This window comes from Oncorhynchus clarkii, chromosome 4 (genome assembly GCF_045791955.1).
Source record: "Oncorhynchus clarkii lewisi isolate Uvic-CL-2024 chromosome 4, UVic_Ocla_1.0, whole genome shotgun sequence".
Classification (NCBI taxonomy): Eukaryota; Metazoa; Chordata; class Actinopteri; order Salmoniformes; family Salmonidae; genus Oncorhynchus; species Oncorhynchus clarkii.
This window is the reverse complement of record NC_092150.1, coordinates 59,734,789-59,750,500: the sequence shown is the minus strand read 5'-3', so window position 1 is coordinate 59,750,500 and position 15,712 is coordinate 59,734,789. Positions and strand designations below refer to the sequence as shown.

General features: G+C 42.0%; 1 protein-coding gene across 1 annotated transcript in view; it reads left to right on the top strand.

The window, feature by feature from the left end:
- Positions 1–15,712, top strand: part of LOC139407018 (trichohyalin-like) — a 31,093-nt gene that overhangs the window by 5,756 nt on the left and 9,625 nt on the right. Inside the window, exons 5-13 of the mRNA XM_071150274.1 lie at positions 283–332; positions 547–665; positions 3,737–3,886; positions 4,841–4,899; positions 5,567–5,587; positions 8,100–8,266; positions 8,344–8,405; positions 8,492–12,722; positions 13,249–13,799. Coding sequence (XP_071006375.1) covers positions 283–332; positions 547–665; positions 3,737–3,886; positions 4,841–4,899; positions 5,567–5,587; positions 8,100–8,266; positions 8,344–8,405; positions 8,492–12,722; positions 13,249–13,799 — 5,410 coding nt within the window. The remainder of the gene's footprint in view (positions 1–282; positions 333–546; positions 666–3,736; positions 3,887–4,840; positions 4,900–5,566; positions 5,588–8,099; positions 8,267–8,343; positions 8,406–8,491; positions 12,723–13,248; positions 13,800–15,712) is intronic.

Genomic DNA, 15,712 nt, shown 5'->3' with positions numbered 1-15,712 from the left:
ATTTACCCAGGTTGTTACTATATGCTGTACAGTACATCTGCTTTAGTATACTGTACATGTGCATGCACTCTTGTATGGTGCTGCTGGTTGAAGACCATTGTATTCTTAAAACAGGTGGAGAGCTTGTGCATTGCCATGGTAATTATCTTGTAAAGTAATTGGGGGATAAGTGCTTGTTGTCAAATGCTGTTTTTCACAAACCATTAGCTTAACCACTCACAGCTGGGCTATTATGGACAAACATTCATCATTCATTATTCGTATGACCTCTTTCACCTGCAGAGCAGAAGCAGCCGCAACCACAGCAGCACCAGAGGTCACTGAGATAGCAGGTATGGCAAGACACTTTATCAAAAGGCACATATCAATAGTTAATCAATGATTTTATAAATCTGAATATACAGTATGTTTGTCTTGCATATAGTATAATTAGATTGTAATGATCTGTTTAGGGAAAAACCAAAACAGCTTAAATGAACAGATTTGTATTCCTGCACAAACGTTTCGGGTATGAGCCCTTCTTCATGACATCAATGATCCGTTTAGGTCCAGAAGAGACCCAGACTGCTGCACCAGAACCACCCACTCCCGTGACCAGTGATTCCAGTGTCCCTGATGCTCCTGATGATACAGTTGAAGTAGAAGAAGAAACCGCTGCTGAGGAGGTAAACGCCATTGACAGTACCTTCAGAAAGTATTCACACCCCTTGACTTTTTCCGCATGTTGCATGTACCCTAGAAAGACTCACAGCTGTTATTGCTGCCAAAGATGATTCTAACACTCACACTCAGGGGTGTGAGTCGTTCTGGGTAAGTCTAAGAGTATTGCACATCTGGATTGTACAATATTTGCACATTATTCTTCAAGCTCTGTCAAGTTGGTTGTTGATCATTGCTAGACAGCCTTATTTTATTTTTTTTGCAAATGTATAAAATATCAAAAACAGATATACCTTATTTATATAAGTATTTAGACCCTTCACTATGAGACTCGCAATTTAGCTCAGGTGCATCCTGTTTCCATTGATCATCCTTGAGATGTTTCTACATCTTGATTGGAGTCCACCTGTGATAAATTCAATTGATTGGACATGATTTGGAAAGGCACACACCTGTCTATATAAGGTCTCACAGTTGACTTTGCACGTCAGAGCAAAAACCAAGCCATGAGGACAAAGGAATTGTCTGTAGAGCTCTGAGACAGGATTGTGCCGAGGCACAGATCTGGGGAAGGGTATCAAAACCTGTCTGCAGCATTGAAGGTCCCCAAGAACACAGTGGCCTCCATCATTCTTAAATGGAAGACATTTGAAACCACGAAGACTCTTCCTAGAGCTGGCCAAACTGAATAATCGTGGAAGAAGGGCCTTGGTCAGGGAGGTGACCAAGAACTCGTTGGTCACTCTGACAGAGCTCTCGAGGTCTTCTGTGGAGATGGGAGAACCTTCCAGAAAGACAACCATCTCTGCAGTGCTCCACTAATCAGGCCTTTATGGTAGAGTGGCCAGATGGAAGCCACTCCTCAGTAAAAAGGCAGATGACAGCCTGCTTGGAGTTTGCCAAAAGGCATCTAACGACTCTCAGACCATGAGTAACAAGATTATCTGGTCTGATGAAACCAATATTGAACTCTTTGACCTGAATGCCAAGCATCACATCTGGAGAAAACCTGGCACCATCCCTACGGTGGCAGCATCATGCTGTGGGGATGTTTTTCAGGGACTGGAAGAATTGTCAGAATCGAGGCAAAGATGAACGGAGCAAAGTACAAAGAGATCCTTGATGAAAACCTGCTACAGAGCGCTCAGGATCTCAGACTGGGGCGAAGGTTAATCTTCCAACAGGACAAAGACCCTAAGCACACAGACAGGACAATGCAAGAGTGGCTTTGGGACAAGTCTTTGAATGTCCTTGAATGGCCCAGCCAGAGCCCGGACTTGAACCCAATTGAATATCTCTGGAGAGACCTGAAAATAGCTGTGCAGCAACGCTCCCTATCCAACCCTGACAGCGATTGAGAGAATCTGCAGAGAAACATGCGAGAAACTCCCAAAATACAGGTGTGCCAAGCTTGTAGCGTCATACCTAAGAAGACTTGATGCTGTAATCGCTGCCTGGGGTGCTTCAACAAAGTACTGAGTAAAAGGCCTGAATACTTATGTAAATGTAATATTTCAGTTCTTTCTTTTTTTTAAATAGCTGTGCAAACATTTATAAAAATCAGTTTTTGCTTCATCATTATGGGGAATTGTGTGTAGATGGTAAGAAAAATATTGAATCCATTTTGAATTCAAGCTGTAACACAACAAAATGTGTAATAAGTTGAGGGGTATCAATAATTTCTGAAGGCACTGTAGCTTAGGCTAGATGTTAAGATTGCTAACAGCTTGCAGATTGAAAGGAAAGCTGACAGAATGTTTGCTTGTGGTTGCCCAGCCCAGCTGTTGCCTTGTATGTCTCAGACAGAGAGGGTGAGCTGATAACATTTAGCCATATGGTCTAAAAGCTATCATCAAATACATTATCTCACTGCTGTTCCTATTCATTAGGGCAAACCATTGTAGTGAAGTAATATGTATCATATGCATTTTATATACAGTATACCTTACATATGACCCATCATAAGACTAATATGCAATTAATATGATCAAAGTCTACTAAAACGAAATACCTGACTACATAAAGATGATTTCGCTTTTTTGCAAGAGACTATAGTTGGATTACAGTAATAAGCCATCGAGAAATGTCTGAGAATTGCCTAAGGCAGATATTTCATGACATTGTAAAACAGAATGAAATCCCACACAAGGCATAAAGCTTAAGTTACAAAACATTAACAAGCACTACAAGGAATTATTCTAGGCATAAAGATGTCAGAGTTACAAAGCAAAGCATGAACAAAACAGGTCTACTCAGGCAGAAGGCCGAGCAGCCTACAAGGGAAACATGTCCAAACAACCTTTCTGTAGAGTGGATAACAGAAGCAAGTGAGAGAAGTAAGTACTTCCATTCCATTTATACCAGATCTGAATTATCTGTGTTGAAAATATGTTTTTTGACAACCACAGACCAAACCAAAATGAATAAAAATAAGATATCCAATCAGATCGAACCAGCCAACATCCTCTAGGAAGGCGGTCACATCTATGTTTGATGACCTGAGGGGGTGGGCTGGGTATACTAGAGAGAAGACATCATTCCTGAGAGGACAAAAGAGATCCTTGCATACAGTGTCATCAGAGTTCACTCTGACCATCTAGACTTACTACAGAGATCATACATCCATATAGATAGCATCAGTGTTCTCTTCAGGGTACAAGTTTCAGATAGAGACCAAACAAGCATCACTAACACACATTTCAATAGTTTATCCGCTGCATACTGTGTCACAGAGAGAGAGAAAGGCATTTTGGCCTCTTGATGGGGAAAGGATTGACTGGCCCTTGAGAATGTTCCTTGTGTTCCTGGGCCATTTGCCATGCAGACCCAGAGGTTACAGAGAGCACATATGTTAGGGCCGAGCCTACACCATAGCATAATGTTTTGAAAGGGAAAACTAAAATGGGTATTTCTTAAGTTCAGGTTGTCCCTCCCTATTTCAGTATGTTTTCTTTCCTTTTGATGCTTAATGAATAGGACTTTTGGTACCTAATCAATGGGGCTCTTTTTGTACCTAATCAATAGGGCTCTTTTGGTACCTAATGAATAGGGCCCTGTTTTCTTCCACTGTTTGTAGGACTCTGAGCTGCCCAACATTGTTCCGGAGAACCATGTGGAGGAGATAGTGGAGTTCAGCATTGACCTGGTGGACCCAGGCTACAGGGAACTACTGGACGACCCTGACTCCCCCCAATATGTTGACCTCTCTCAACACCTGCAAGACCAGGTGAGATAATAACCATTGCTGTCATTGTCAAGCCAAATAGAATGGAAATGAGTGACAAGGAGTTGGCATGATGGGGCAAACGGACTGACACTAGGCTAGTCGAGATACTGCACAGTAGATGGAAAGACTTATGGGAGGCCAGGCTCTGTAGTCTGTATACCCTCTTTATGTCCATCAGTAATGTAAATGTCCCTAAGACCAATGGGCTATCCCATTGAGGTACAGTTTATTTGGTGTCTTGATGTTTTTTTTTTAAAACATGTTTTTAATGTATGCACAGTGCCGCAAACAACATTTCCCATTGGAAATAAAGTCATTAACTTATCAAGTGTCACACGATCAACTAACAGATACTAACAGATACCTGATGCAGTAGAGTGTGATCTGTGAAACGTTGCTACAAGTGCTCCTGTCCTCATGGGTTGTGGTCCTCTGAAGGGGTTCATGGTTAAAGATAATTATAGAATGCCACAGGATCATGAGTCAGAAGCAAAGAAAGCAGATTACTGAGTTGCAATTTAATGGATTCTCAACCTGAATACACCATGGTTCAGTCCCGATCTCCACCCTTCTCCCGAAATATGCACTTGCACATTTTCTCCCATTGGATGTTACAATGGCGGAAATTCATTGGACTCTCAAAGCTGGGCACAGAGGTCAATTCAACGTCTATTCCACGTTCGTTCAAAAAAATTTCATTGAAATGACGTGGAAACAACATTGATTCAACCAGTGTGTGCCCAGTGGCAAGTGTCTGCTAAATGTGAGTAACTAAAGGTAGAGATATATGAGTGTAAGTGTCCCGTTCATACATTCCTGACTTACAGTACTTTAGATATCCTCAGATTACATTATGAGAGCTGGTAACCAGTAACATTTGTGCCAACAGAAAATGGCATCATATTTGATTCTGTAATAAACAAGATTAATTTAGTCCATCTTCTTTTTCAACAGATGCTCCATGTTTTTGACAAGCTCCCAGGATTTAAAGAGATCAGTGTTTTGGGAATCAGGTAAGTCTGTGGCAGACATGAATAATCACATCTGGTGCCTTCGAGCTTAATTCCAACATTTTGGAGAGCTAATGAAAAAAGCAATAGATTAGGTGAGACAGATGAAAGCCAGGTGAAAGCTGGTAGCTCCACCAGTAGAAGTGAAGCACAGCCTCTCACTGCGCTGAGAAATTCCTCTCAGACTCAATTTATTTTAATCGGACCTTTAACTACGTGTTGATTTGGAATGGACTCTGGATTCATTTGAACACATAACAAGTCCATTCCCACCTAGCTGAAATGCAGTCAAATGCCAGGAACAGAAAATATTTTAGTGCCATCCAGCCATTCTGTCATGCTACAGGTTGTGGTCTTGGCTATGCTGACTGTAATAAGAGTTCTTTAGTCATTAGTGTGAACGACATGCATGCCAAAAATACATCTTTCCTTTAAAGGTCATTATATCTTTACATTCAAATACAAAAGAATACATGTCACGAGTGAAAAGCACATGTTTGTGATGACACCCGACCAGCAATGAAGGACGTTTTATTTCCTTTGTAGATGATTAATCATTATATCTCATACTAATGGCTGAGAAGTCATTACATCACATACTAACGGCTGACAAGTCAATATATCACATACTAATGTCTGTCCTCTTTTCTTCCCTCTCTCCAAATCTTAGCGAGGCCCATGAGAGTGAAGGGTAATTTAATTACTGTGATGAGAGCCATCTTGAGTGGTAGCTGCAGTTTCCCTCTGTGTCTGTGCTTGTCCCTGCCAGTCTGCTGCTTCGCTCAGTGTGTATCTGGATCTATCACAGGACCCAGGGAGAGAGGGATCAGATAACCTAAGAGTAAATCCATTTCAATTCAATCACTTTTTGACAGCATCCCTTTTGATTTAGACAAAACTTTCTATACATGTTTGTCCATGGAATAAGTGGTCAGAGAGTGACTTTTTGGACCTGAATGCCAAAACATTCAGGAGATAAAGGTGCTCAAAGGTGACCCCTTTTTCATACCCCACCATACCACGAGACGTCCATGTCTTCGTCACATCTTCAACCAATGGTTGAGTTTCTTTTTATAAAAACATTATCTAAAAATGGATAAACTCCCGATTTTTTTTGGTGGGTGGACCAGGGGCCATCTTTGTGGTTGTAATTAGAACCACAAAGAAGTAATTAGAAGCATGTTGTGTCTCAACCGATGGCGGGCACAAAACAAAAACCTCAGATTATGTAAAATAGGGTCTAAGCTACAACATATGTGAATATGAAATAAATAATATCAGCTTTAACATTGCAGATAGATTGTGGCTTCTATCAATGTAACTGTCTGCATAATTTCCAATCACCCATATATATTATTTTGAAAATGAATGTTTAAGAAAAAAAAAGAAAAAAAATATCCAAAATTACTATTATTTTAAATCAATAAATAATACAATGGTTTAACAACCCTGTTTGTAAGCTTTCTAATGATGTCAACCTCAACCATTTATATTTTCCATTAATGAAGACATGAATGTCTCATGCTATGGTGGGGTATGCAAAATAGGTCAACTTTCAGCATCACTTTCAAGTCACTTTCTGAGCACTTCTACGAATCACAAATATGTACGGAAGGTTTCGTTCAAATCAAAAGGGCTGCTTTAAAAAAGTGATTGAATTCAAATGGATTTTCCCCTAAACAAACAGCAACTCGGCAATAGAGATTAATAGAGAGTAATGGCGTCTTTTTGTAGGCACCAACTCACCAACAAAGCCTATGTCAAAATAGAGTTTTTTTTTATAAAGACCAAAAATAAGGTCTGTGGTAAACATAAGCTTAGGAGATCATATATACGTTTTGTTCTATGCTATAATCTTCATCAGCTTACATCACTTTTTGTGAATTTGGAAGAATTTGTGAACTTTTTTAAAGTAATAGACTAAGGCTTCATAATTCATAAAGGTCATGTTAACTGACTGATGTTATCTCATAGAACAAAACATATAAGATCTCAGAAGCCTGTGTTAACCTCAGACCTTATTTTTGGCATTTATTCCAAAACTCTATTCTTTCTGCCCATTAGGAATGGCTGAACGAACCATAGGTAAATCATTTCTGGTTTTTAGGACTACAAGCTGGCGAGCTCTATTACTCGGCTGTTTGTGCACTGCAGCCATGATGGGTCAATACATCAACCAGGGACATTGTTGAGAAATGGCGAACAAAGTCAGCTGAAACTGGGACTCATTTTTCTCCCCTTCTGTAGCTCATTTATACTTTGTGATTTTGGCAACGAGGCCCTCTATCTACTTCCCAAGAAACAGATTAACTTGTGGGTAGCATTTTTATGTCTCTGTGTCCAGTATGAAGGAAGTTAGAGGTACTGTAGTTTTGTGAGCCAATGCTAAGTAGCATTAGCACATTGACTGGAAGTCCATGGGTATCTGCTAGCATGCTAGTAGCATACCAGTAGATTTCCAGTCCTTGAGCTAATGCTAGTTAGCAATTTCTCTAGCGCTACTTCCTTCAAACTGCATGAAAACATTACAATTATATCCACGAGTTCATCTGACTCTGGGGAAGTAGATAGAGGGCCTCGTTGCCAAAATCACAAAGTATCCCTTTTGGGTTAACAAGGTTTTCATAGGCTTTTTCATCTTAGGATGGAAGGCATGTAAGTAGTACAATACAAAGCCCTGTGTGAATAGAATAATTGCGGAGCTGCTCCCTCCCTAATTTGCGGGCCCTGTGGTGGCCAGTGCTGTCACATGCAATAATATCCATGCCAGTTAGTGGCTCGAGCCCGCTTCACTAATCTGATAAAGGATTACACAACTCATTCGACCTTGGCATCTTCACTGTTCACAAAAACAAAAAGGAAAGAAATTGATGTATCAACATTGATGTTTCATTGCTATTAATCCCATTGAACTAATATGTTTACCCTCCAGCTTCCGCATTGACAGAGCTGAATATTGATACATTTTTGATAGTGTCATTCAAATCTGCAAGAAAAAAGTGGTTGATTTCCATGCTCTGCATTTCAAGTACACTACTTTTCAATTGATCTTGTATCCTGACTCTCCAATTCTTAAACCTACCAGGGGATTGCTTTGTTTTTAGTTGATTTAGTTAATTGCTTAAAGTGTATATAGGTCTGTATAATACAGTAATCACTAACTACTCTTATTTTCTCTCATACAATATATTCTTCTTTTTCAGACCTGGAGGAGTGACAGTGCACTATTCTCTGGTCTTTCAGACAATTTCAGAGGATGACACAGGGACTCCAGTGTCAGCTGTGCCCAGCCTGCGGGAAATGGTGGCCAAGGCTTTGAGTGAAGAGGCCTCTCTGCCAGTGGATCTACAGTCATTAAACTTTGAACCAGGTAGCCAAATCACTGTGAATAAGTTGTTATATTTGTGAAATACATGTTTTGCATCGTTGTTGTACGTCTTTCCACAGTAAAAAGGATTCCACCAACTACAACACCAGTTGAGGAAGCTGTTGAGGAAACGATTGAAGATGTAAGTACTGGCTTATTAATCTAGACTAATGGTAAAATACCATACTTTGCATCAACATGCCTTTTTTTTGTCTGTTTCATCAACAGTCGTTTGAGCCAGCTTTCCACAACGATCTGGACATGTCCACAGATGAGCCAGAGATTGCCATGGAGAAGCCTCGTCTGGATGTTCCACTTGGCCCTGTGGAAAAGGAAAATGCGCTCATCACCTTCCTGGACTCTACAGATATTCCAGAAAAACAAGAAGAAGCAGCACCACCAGAGAGGGGAGATGTGCCCTACATCTACAAGGACACTAGTGATGAATTAGTGGAGAGTGAATCTGAAGCAACAACTGAACCAGAGGAAGAGGTGCCATTTATCACACACATGATTGAAACCATTCAAGCCATTGATGAGGGAACTGGTGAGCTTGTAAGAGACTATTTCCCAACCTCTCCTGCTGAGGAATACCCTGAGCCACCTTTTGGTAATTTAGTCCCTACTAATGGGTACCCTGTTGTACCCCATGAGGATTTGGATATTACCTCCGCCCATGAAATAAAAAGTATAGAAACTAATGCTCCAGCTAAACTCCTTCCTAACTTGATATCAGAGGAGGAGGCTGTTGTTGAGAAGGAGGCTGAGCCTACTCCGACCACTCAGATTAAGCTTACCACAGTCATTGCCACTGAGGAAGAGGTATCTAACCCTGAATTACATGTGACGACTCTCTCAGCCATCACAGATCAGCCTGCCACTGAAGCAATAGAGGACTTTGAAGTTGAGGATGATGTTATCCATATTCCGATTGAAGGGGAAGACGTTGAGGAACCAGAACCTGAGGAAGAGGTAGTTGGGATCTCGGAACCTGAAAAAGCGATAGTTGTGGAACCAGAACCTGAGGAAGAGGTATTTGAGGAACCAGAGCTCAATGAAGACGTAGTTGAAGATCCAGAACCTGAGTCAGACGTAGATGAGGTCTTGGTAGTTAAGGTCTTGGAACCTGAGGAAGAAGTAGTTGAAAACTTGGAACCTGAGGAAGAAGTAGCTGAGGAACCAGAACCTGGTGAAAAGGTAAATGAGGTCTCGGAACCTGAAGAAAAGGTAGTTGAGGTCTTGGAACCTGAGGAAGAAGTAGTTGAACCAGAACCTGAGGAAGAGGCAGTTGAGGTCTCGGAACCCGATGAAGAGGTAGTTAAGGCACCAGAACCTGAGGAAGAGGTAGTTGAGGAACCAGAGGAAGAGGTAGTTGAGGAACCAGAGGAAGAGGTAGTTGAGCTCTTGGAACCTGAGGAAGAGGTAGTTGAGGAACTAGAACCCGAGGAAGAGGTTGTTGAGGAACTAGAACCCGAGGAAGAGGTAGTTGAGGTCTCGGAACCTGAGAAAGAGGTAGAACCAGAACCAGAAACTGAGGAAGAGGCATTTGAGGGACCAGAGCCTGAGGAAGAAGTAACTGAGGAACCAGAACTTGAGGAAGAGGTAGGTGAAGAACCAGTTGAGGAACCAGAACCTGCGGTAGAGGTAGATGAGGTCTTTGTAGTTGAGGTCTTGGAACCTGAGGAAGAAGTAGTTGAGAACTTGGAACCCGAGAAAGAGGTAGCTGAGGAACTAGAACCTGGTGAAAAGGTAGATGAGGTCTCAGAACCTGATGAAGAGGTAGGTGAGGTCTTGGAACCTGAGGAAGAAGTAGTTGACAAACTTGAACCTGGGGAAGGGGTAGTTGAGTTGTCAGAACCTGAGAAAGAGGTACTTGAGGAATTACAAACTTTGGAAGAGGTAGTTGAGGTCTTGGAACCTGAGAAAGAGGTACTTGAGGAAATAGAACCTGAGGAAGAGGTAGTTGAAGAACCAGAGGAAGAGGTAGTTGAGCTCTTGGAACCTAAGGAAGACGTCGTTGAGGAACTAAAACCTGAGGAAGCGGTAGTTGAGGAACCAAAGCCTGAGGAAATGGTAGTTGAGGAACCAAAGCTTGAGGAAACGGTAGTTGAGGAAGAGGTAGTTGAGAAATTAGAACCTGAGGAAGAGGTAGTTGAAGAACCAGAACCTGAAGAAAATGTAATTGAGGTTTCGGAACATGAGGAAAAAGTAGTTGAGAAAACAGAAGAAGAGGTATTTGAGGAACTAGAATCTGAGGAAGCGGTTGTTGAGGAACTAGAACCTGAGGAAGCGGTTTTTGAGGAACTAGAACCCGAGGAAGAGGTAGTTGAGGAACTAGAACCTGATGAAGAGGTAGTTAAGGAACCAGAGCCTGAGGTAGAGGTAGTTGAGGAACCAGACCCAGAGGATGAGGTAGTTGCAAAACCAGAACATGAGGAGGAGGTCATTGAGAAATCAGATCCTGAGGAAGAGGTAGTTGACGAACTAAAACCTGAGGAGGAGGTTGTTGAGGAACCGGTAGTTGAGGAACTAGAACCTGCGGAAGAGGTAGTTGAGGAACTAGAACCTGAGGAAGAGGTTGTTGAGGAACCAGAGCCTGAGGAAGAGGTAGTTGAGGTCTCAGAACCTAAGGAAATGGTTGTTGAGAAACCAGAGGAAGCAGTGGTTGAGGAACCAGAACCTGAGGAAGAGGTAGTTGAAGAACCAGAAACTGAGGAAGAGGTAATTGAGGTCTTGGAACATGAGGAAAAGGTAGTTGATGAACCAGAGGTTGAGGTTGTTGAAGAACCAGCATATGTGGAAGAGGTAATTGAGGAATCAGAGCCTGAGGAAGACATTGTTGAGGAACTAGAACCTGAGGAAGAGGTTGTTGAGGAACTAGAACCTGAGGAAGCGGTAGTTGAGGAACTAGAACCTGAGAAAATGGTAGTTGAGGAATTAGAACCTAAGGAAGTGGTAGTTGAGGACCTAGAACCCGCGGAAGAGGTTGTTGAGGAACTAGAACCTGAGGAAGCGGTAGTTGAGGAACTAGAACCTGAGAAAGCGGTAGTTGAGGAATTAGAACCTAAGGAAGTGGTAGTTGAGGACCTAGAACCTGAGGAAGAGGTAGTTGAGGAACCAGAGCCTGAGGAAGAGGTAGTTGAGGAACCAAAGCCTGAAGAAGAGGTAGTTGAGGAACCAGAACCAGAGGATGAGGTAGTTGAGGTCTCAGAACCTAAGGAAATGGTTGTTGAGAAACCAGAGGAAGCAGTGGTTGAGGAACCAGAACCTGAGGAAGAGGTAGTTGAAGAACCAGAAACTGAGGAAGAGGTAATTGAGGTCTTGGAACAGGAGGAAAATGTAGTTGATGAACCAGAGGTTGAGGTTGTTGAAGAACCAGCATATGAGGAAGAGGTAATTGAGGAATCAGAGCCTGAGGAAGACATGGTTGAGGAACCGGAGCCTGAGGAAGCGGTAGTTGAGGAACTAGAACCTGAGGAAGAGGTTGTTGAGGAACTGGAACCTGAGGAAGCGGTAGTTGAGGAACTAGAACCAGAGGATGAGGTAGTTGAAGAACCAGAATATGAGGAAGAGGTAGTTGAGGAACCAGAACCTGAGGAAGCGGTAGTTGAGGAACTAGAACCTGAGAAAGCGGTAGTTGAGGAATTAGAACCTAATGAAGTGGTAGTTGAGGACCTAGAACCCGCGGAAGAGGTAGTTGAGGAACTAGAACCTGAGGAAGAGGTAGTTGAGGAACCAGAGCCTGAGGAAGAGGTAGTTGAGGAACCAAAGCCTGAAGAAGAGGTAGTTGAGGAACCAGAACCAGAGGATGAGGTAGTTGAAGAACCAGAATATGAGGAAGAGGTAGTTGAGGAACCAGAGCCTGAGGAAGAGGTAGTTGAGGAACCAAAGCCTGAAGAAGAGGTAGTTGAGGAACCAGAACCAGAGGATGAGGTAGTTGAAGAACCAGAGTATGAGGAAGAGGTCATTGAGGTCTTGGAACCTGAAGAAGAGGAAGTTGAAGAACCAATGCCTGAGGAAGAGGAAGTTCAAGAACCGGAGCCTGAGGAAGAGGAAGTTGAAGACCCAGGACCCGAGGAAGAGGTAGTTGAGGTCTCGGAACCTGAGGAAGAGGAAGTAGAAGAACCAATGCCTAATGAAGAGGAAGTTGAAGAACCGGAACCTGAGGAAGAGGAAGTTGAAGATCCAGAACCTGAGGAAGGGGTAGTTGAGGAAACACAGCTTGAGGAAAATATTAGTGAGCCACCAGCTGAAGAAATTAAAATCATCCAACCTGTGGATTCTTTAGAGGACACTCTATTTGGAGAGGAAACCTGGAAACCTGATCCTGTTGAAGAGGACAATATTGTCCCAATAGAAGACCAGTCAACTGAGGAGGACATGGAGGAACTGTTGCCTGAATACCACGGGTATGAGGACAGCTATCCTGAGGAAGCTGTTGATACTGTGGAAGAAACAGGTGAGTAATGTAGGTTACAAAGGCTGTTTTTGACCAGTAAAGAACAGATAACAGTCATATATAATTCAACATTTTCAACGATGAATTTTGTTGCTGCATCACAACTAATAATTACAGGCCAGCCCAGGGAGGAGATGTATTAATGGTCTATATTTGGGCTGAATGCTGTGCTGCCTGCTGATTAATCTTTTGTCGTGTTTATCATTTTGTATGCAGTAAACACAAGGCTTTTGACAATTCATTCATTACCAATGCTTATACCGCTGAGAGATACTTTATCAAATGATGCTGATTGATTTTTATAGAATAAATCAGACAAATATTATTCACTGCAAGGCCCCGGCAGAAATGAATGGCTCGCCTGGAACGGTTTCATTCCAGCAGTCATATAGGGAATGAAGCTCCACATTCAGTATAAAGCAGGATAATGTATTATGTATTGGACAGTTGACAGGCATTTGCAGTATGGGTAAAACACACTTGTGATGGTTAGTGACTTATTGAAATATCCCCTTCTATTACAAAGATGACACAGCAGAGGTCAGTGAAGTGGAAGTGGCTCCATTGCCAGAGGAGAGTGAAGAGAAGATAGCAATGATAGCAGAACCCATCCCTGACTCTACGTCAACACTCCCTGCAGAATCTGACACTGTGCCTGTGGTAGATGTAACAGAGTCACCTTCAGAGTTAGAGCTGATGGTGGAGGATACTGAGGAGCCTGAGGTGGTTGTTATCGATGAAGAGGCTGAAGAGGAAGTCGTAGAGGACTCAGAACCTGAGGACGAGCGTGTGCAAGACCTTGCAGACGAACTTGATCAAATGGACCTGGTAAGCACAGAGCCCATTAACCTTCCAGAGGCCAGTGGATACTCATTGTCTCCTGAGCAGCACCCCGTCGAGACCACAGCTTCTCCACCACTGAGATACCTGACCACTCCCTCCATGACCACGGCGAGTAAAGGCAGGGAGCTGGTGGTGTTCTTCAGTCTACGGGTTACTAACATGAGGTTCTCAGATGACCTCTTCAACAAGAGCTCTTCAGAATACAGATCCCTGGAGAACACCTTTTTGGAACTGGTGAGTGAGAATGAAATATGTTCATAAAGGGGGGAATTCCGACCCAAGTTAAGCGTGTAAATGGAACATGATTCTCTTTACACGTATTCTGACCTTGAACTTAAGCATGAGAATAGCATTCTATTCATCCGCTATTCGTTTGGGGTGGAGATTAAGGAAATGAAGGTGTGAAATCAAGGAAAGTAAGGTGTGGCAGAAGTGTGTCTACAGATACACTGTATTCTGACCTGGATTTAATTCCCTCGTAATTCCACAATCTTTATGCGTGATGAAGCGATGAATAAGGTCGAGCAACCAAGTGGAATAACATCTACTTTATTGTTTTTCAATAGAAATAACATTCTCCATGCACTGTAATTTACAAATTGATCAGCGCTATTGATAAGTGCTAGGTAAATTAGTAAACTGTTTGGATAAGGGGATTGTAAATATCAATGACAATTGTTTTAGATCTATTTTACCTTGTGATCGCTGGAGACAAATGTGAAACCAGTCGTACAGTACGGAGGCAAACTGTAACATATCAACATATCACCTGTTCCACAGGGACATTTATGAAATACTGGCCTTATAACCTTGCAGGGATGACATTTGGAGACCCAAGCTATAGGCTTCTGTAGCCATTAGCAAATTACATTATAACACCAAACCTACTCAGTTGATTTATGATTTGCAAAATTTGACAATTTGTATTGTGTTAAATATTACCCACTATCGGTAGCATATCTTTCCTCGGTCACCTTTGTGTGGTTGTTCCTGAGGATCGCTTGCCAATTAGGCTAACGTATTACAAGCTGTGCAATAATTTGGGACATGTGGCCTATTTGAATCCTTACTGAACACAGACCATACGTAGCAGTTTAAACCTGGAGATTGGACGGTTGTCATCACAGTTCCGTGATTAGTGAGGATTATTAAGGTAGATTTATAGTACTACCGTTTCAGCCCTGTTGTACTCGTTTCTCACCTTCCAATATTTAATGGATTGAACAATTGAATATGTCAACTTTCAGGATGAATCGAACTACTGTATTTTTGATTCACCAAGATATTTCGTCTGTAAAGGTTCTCCAGAACTATTTTTTATTATTACTCATGAATATTTTCCTAACCCTAAATAATATACAAGATCAGAGTATGTTTTTTACCGGATGGTAATGACAGCCTGGGATCGAACTCCAGGCTGTAGTGACGCCACAACACTGCGATGCAGTGCCTTTTTTTTTTTTTTTAGCAAATGCATCAATTCAGCTTTGTTCATTTTTGGAGTGACGTCTATTTAAGAGTGACGTCCATATTTAAAGGCCTGCGTTTCGCATGACTCCTTTTTCCTCGGACTAAACTGACGTGCCTGCTTTAACGTTAAGCGAATTTAGCAACGAGTCATAAAGATAGCAGATTTAGCTTTCAGAATAAGATACATTGAAATGATGCAGCTGATGGGTATATTGTTTGTGAAAGTATATGCATAGCTAACCTGTCTTCACCTTTCTCTTGAACTTGACATGTTAGATAGGAATACTCTATTAGCTGCCTTTAATGATTGGTTGTATCATCAGCAGATATTTACATCGATTAGATTTACTTGTGCACATAAGTCGAATAACATGTCGCGCTTTCACGCTGAAACAACTGCACCGTTCCCCTCGGTATACAGTGCAATGACTCAGCTTACAGTTAAATAAGTTGTAGAAGATGAGGGCTGCCATGTTGACAACCGAGCACGTAGACACTGGTCTGGTTCCTTTTGACGTGATAAGATGTGGGAGAGAGAGAAGGAGAGAGAGAGGGAGATTAAATATTTCATATGTCAAACCAATTTTTTTTGTTGCTGTCATTGACCCCATAGCTTCATCACTAAAAGCGTGCTGGTAACCCCTCAGCCTCTCCACATGTACAGACTCCAATTGAAT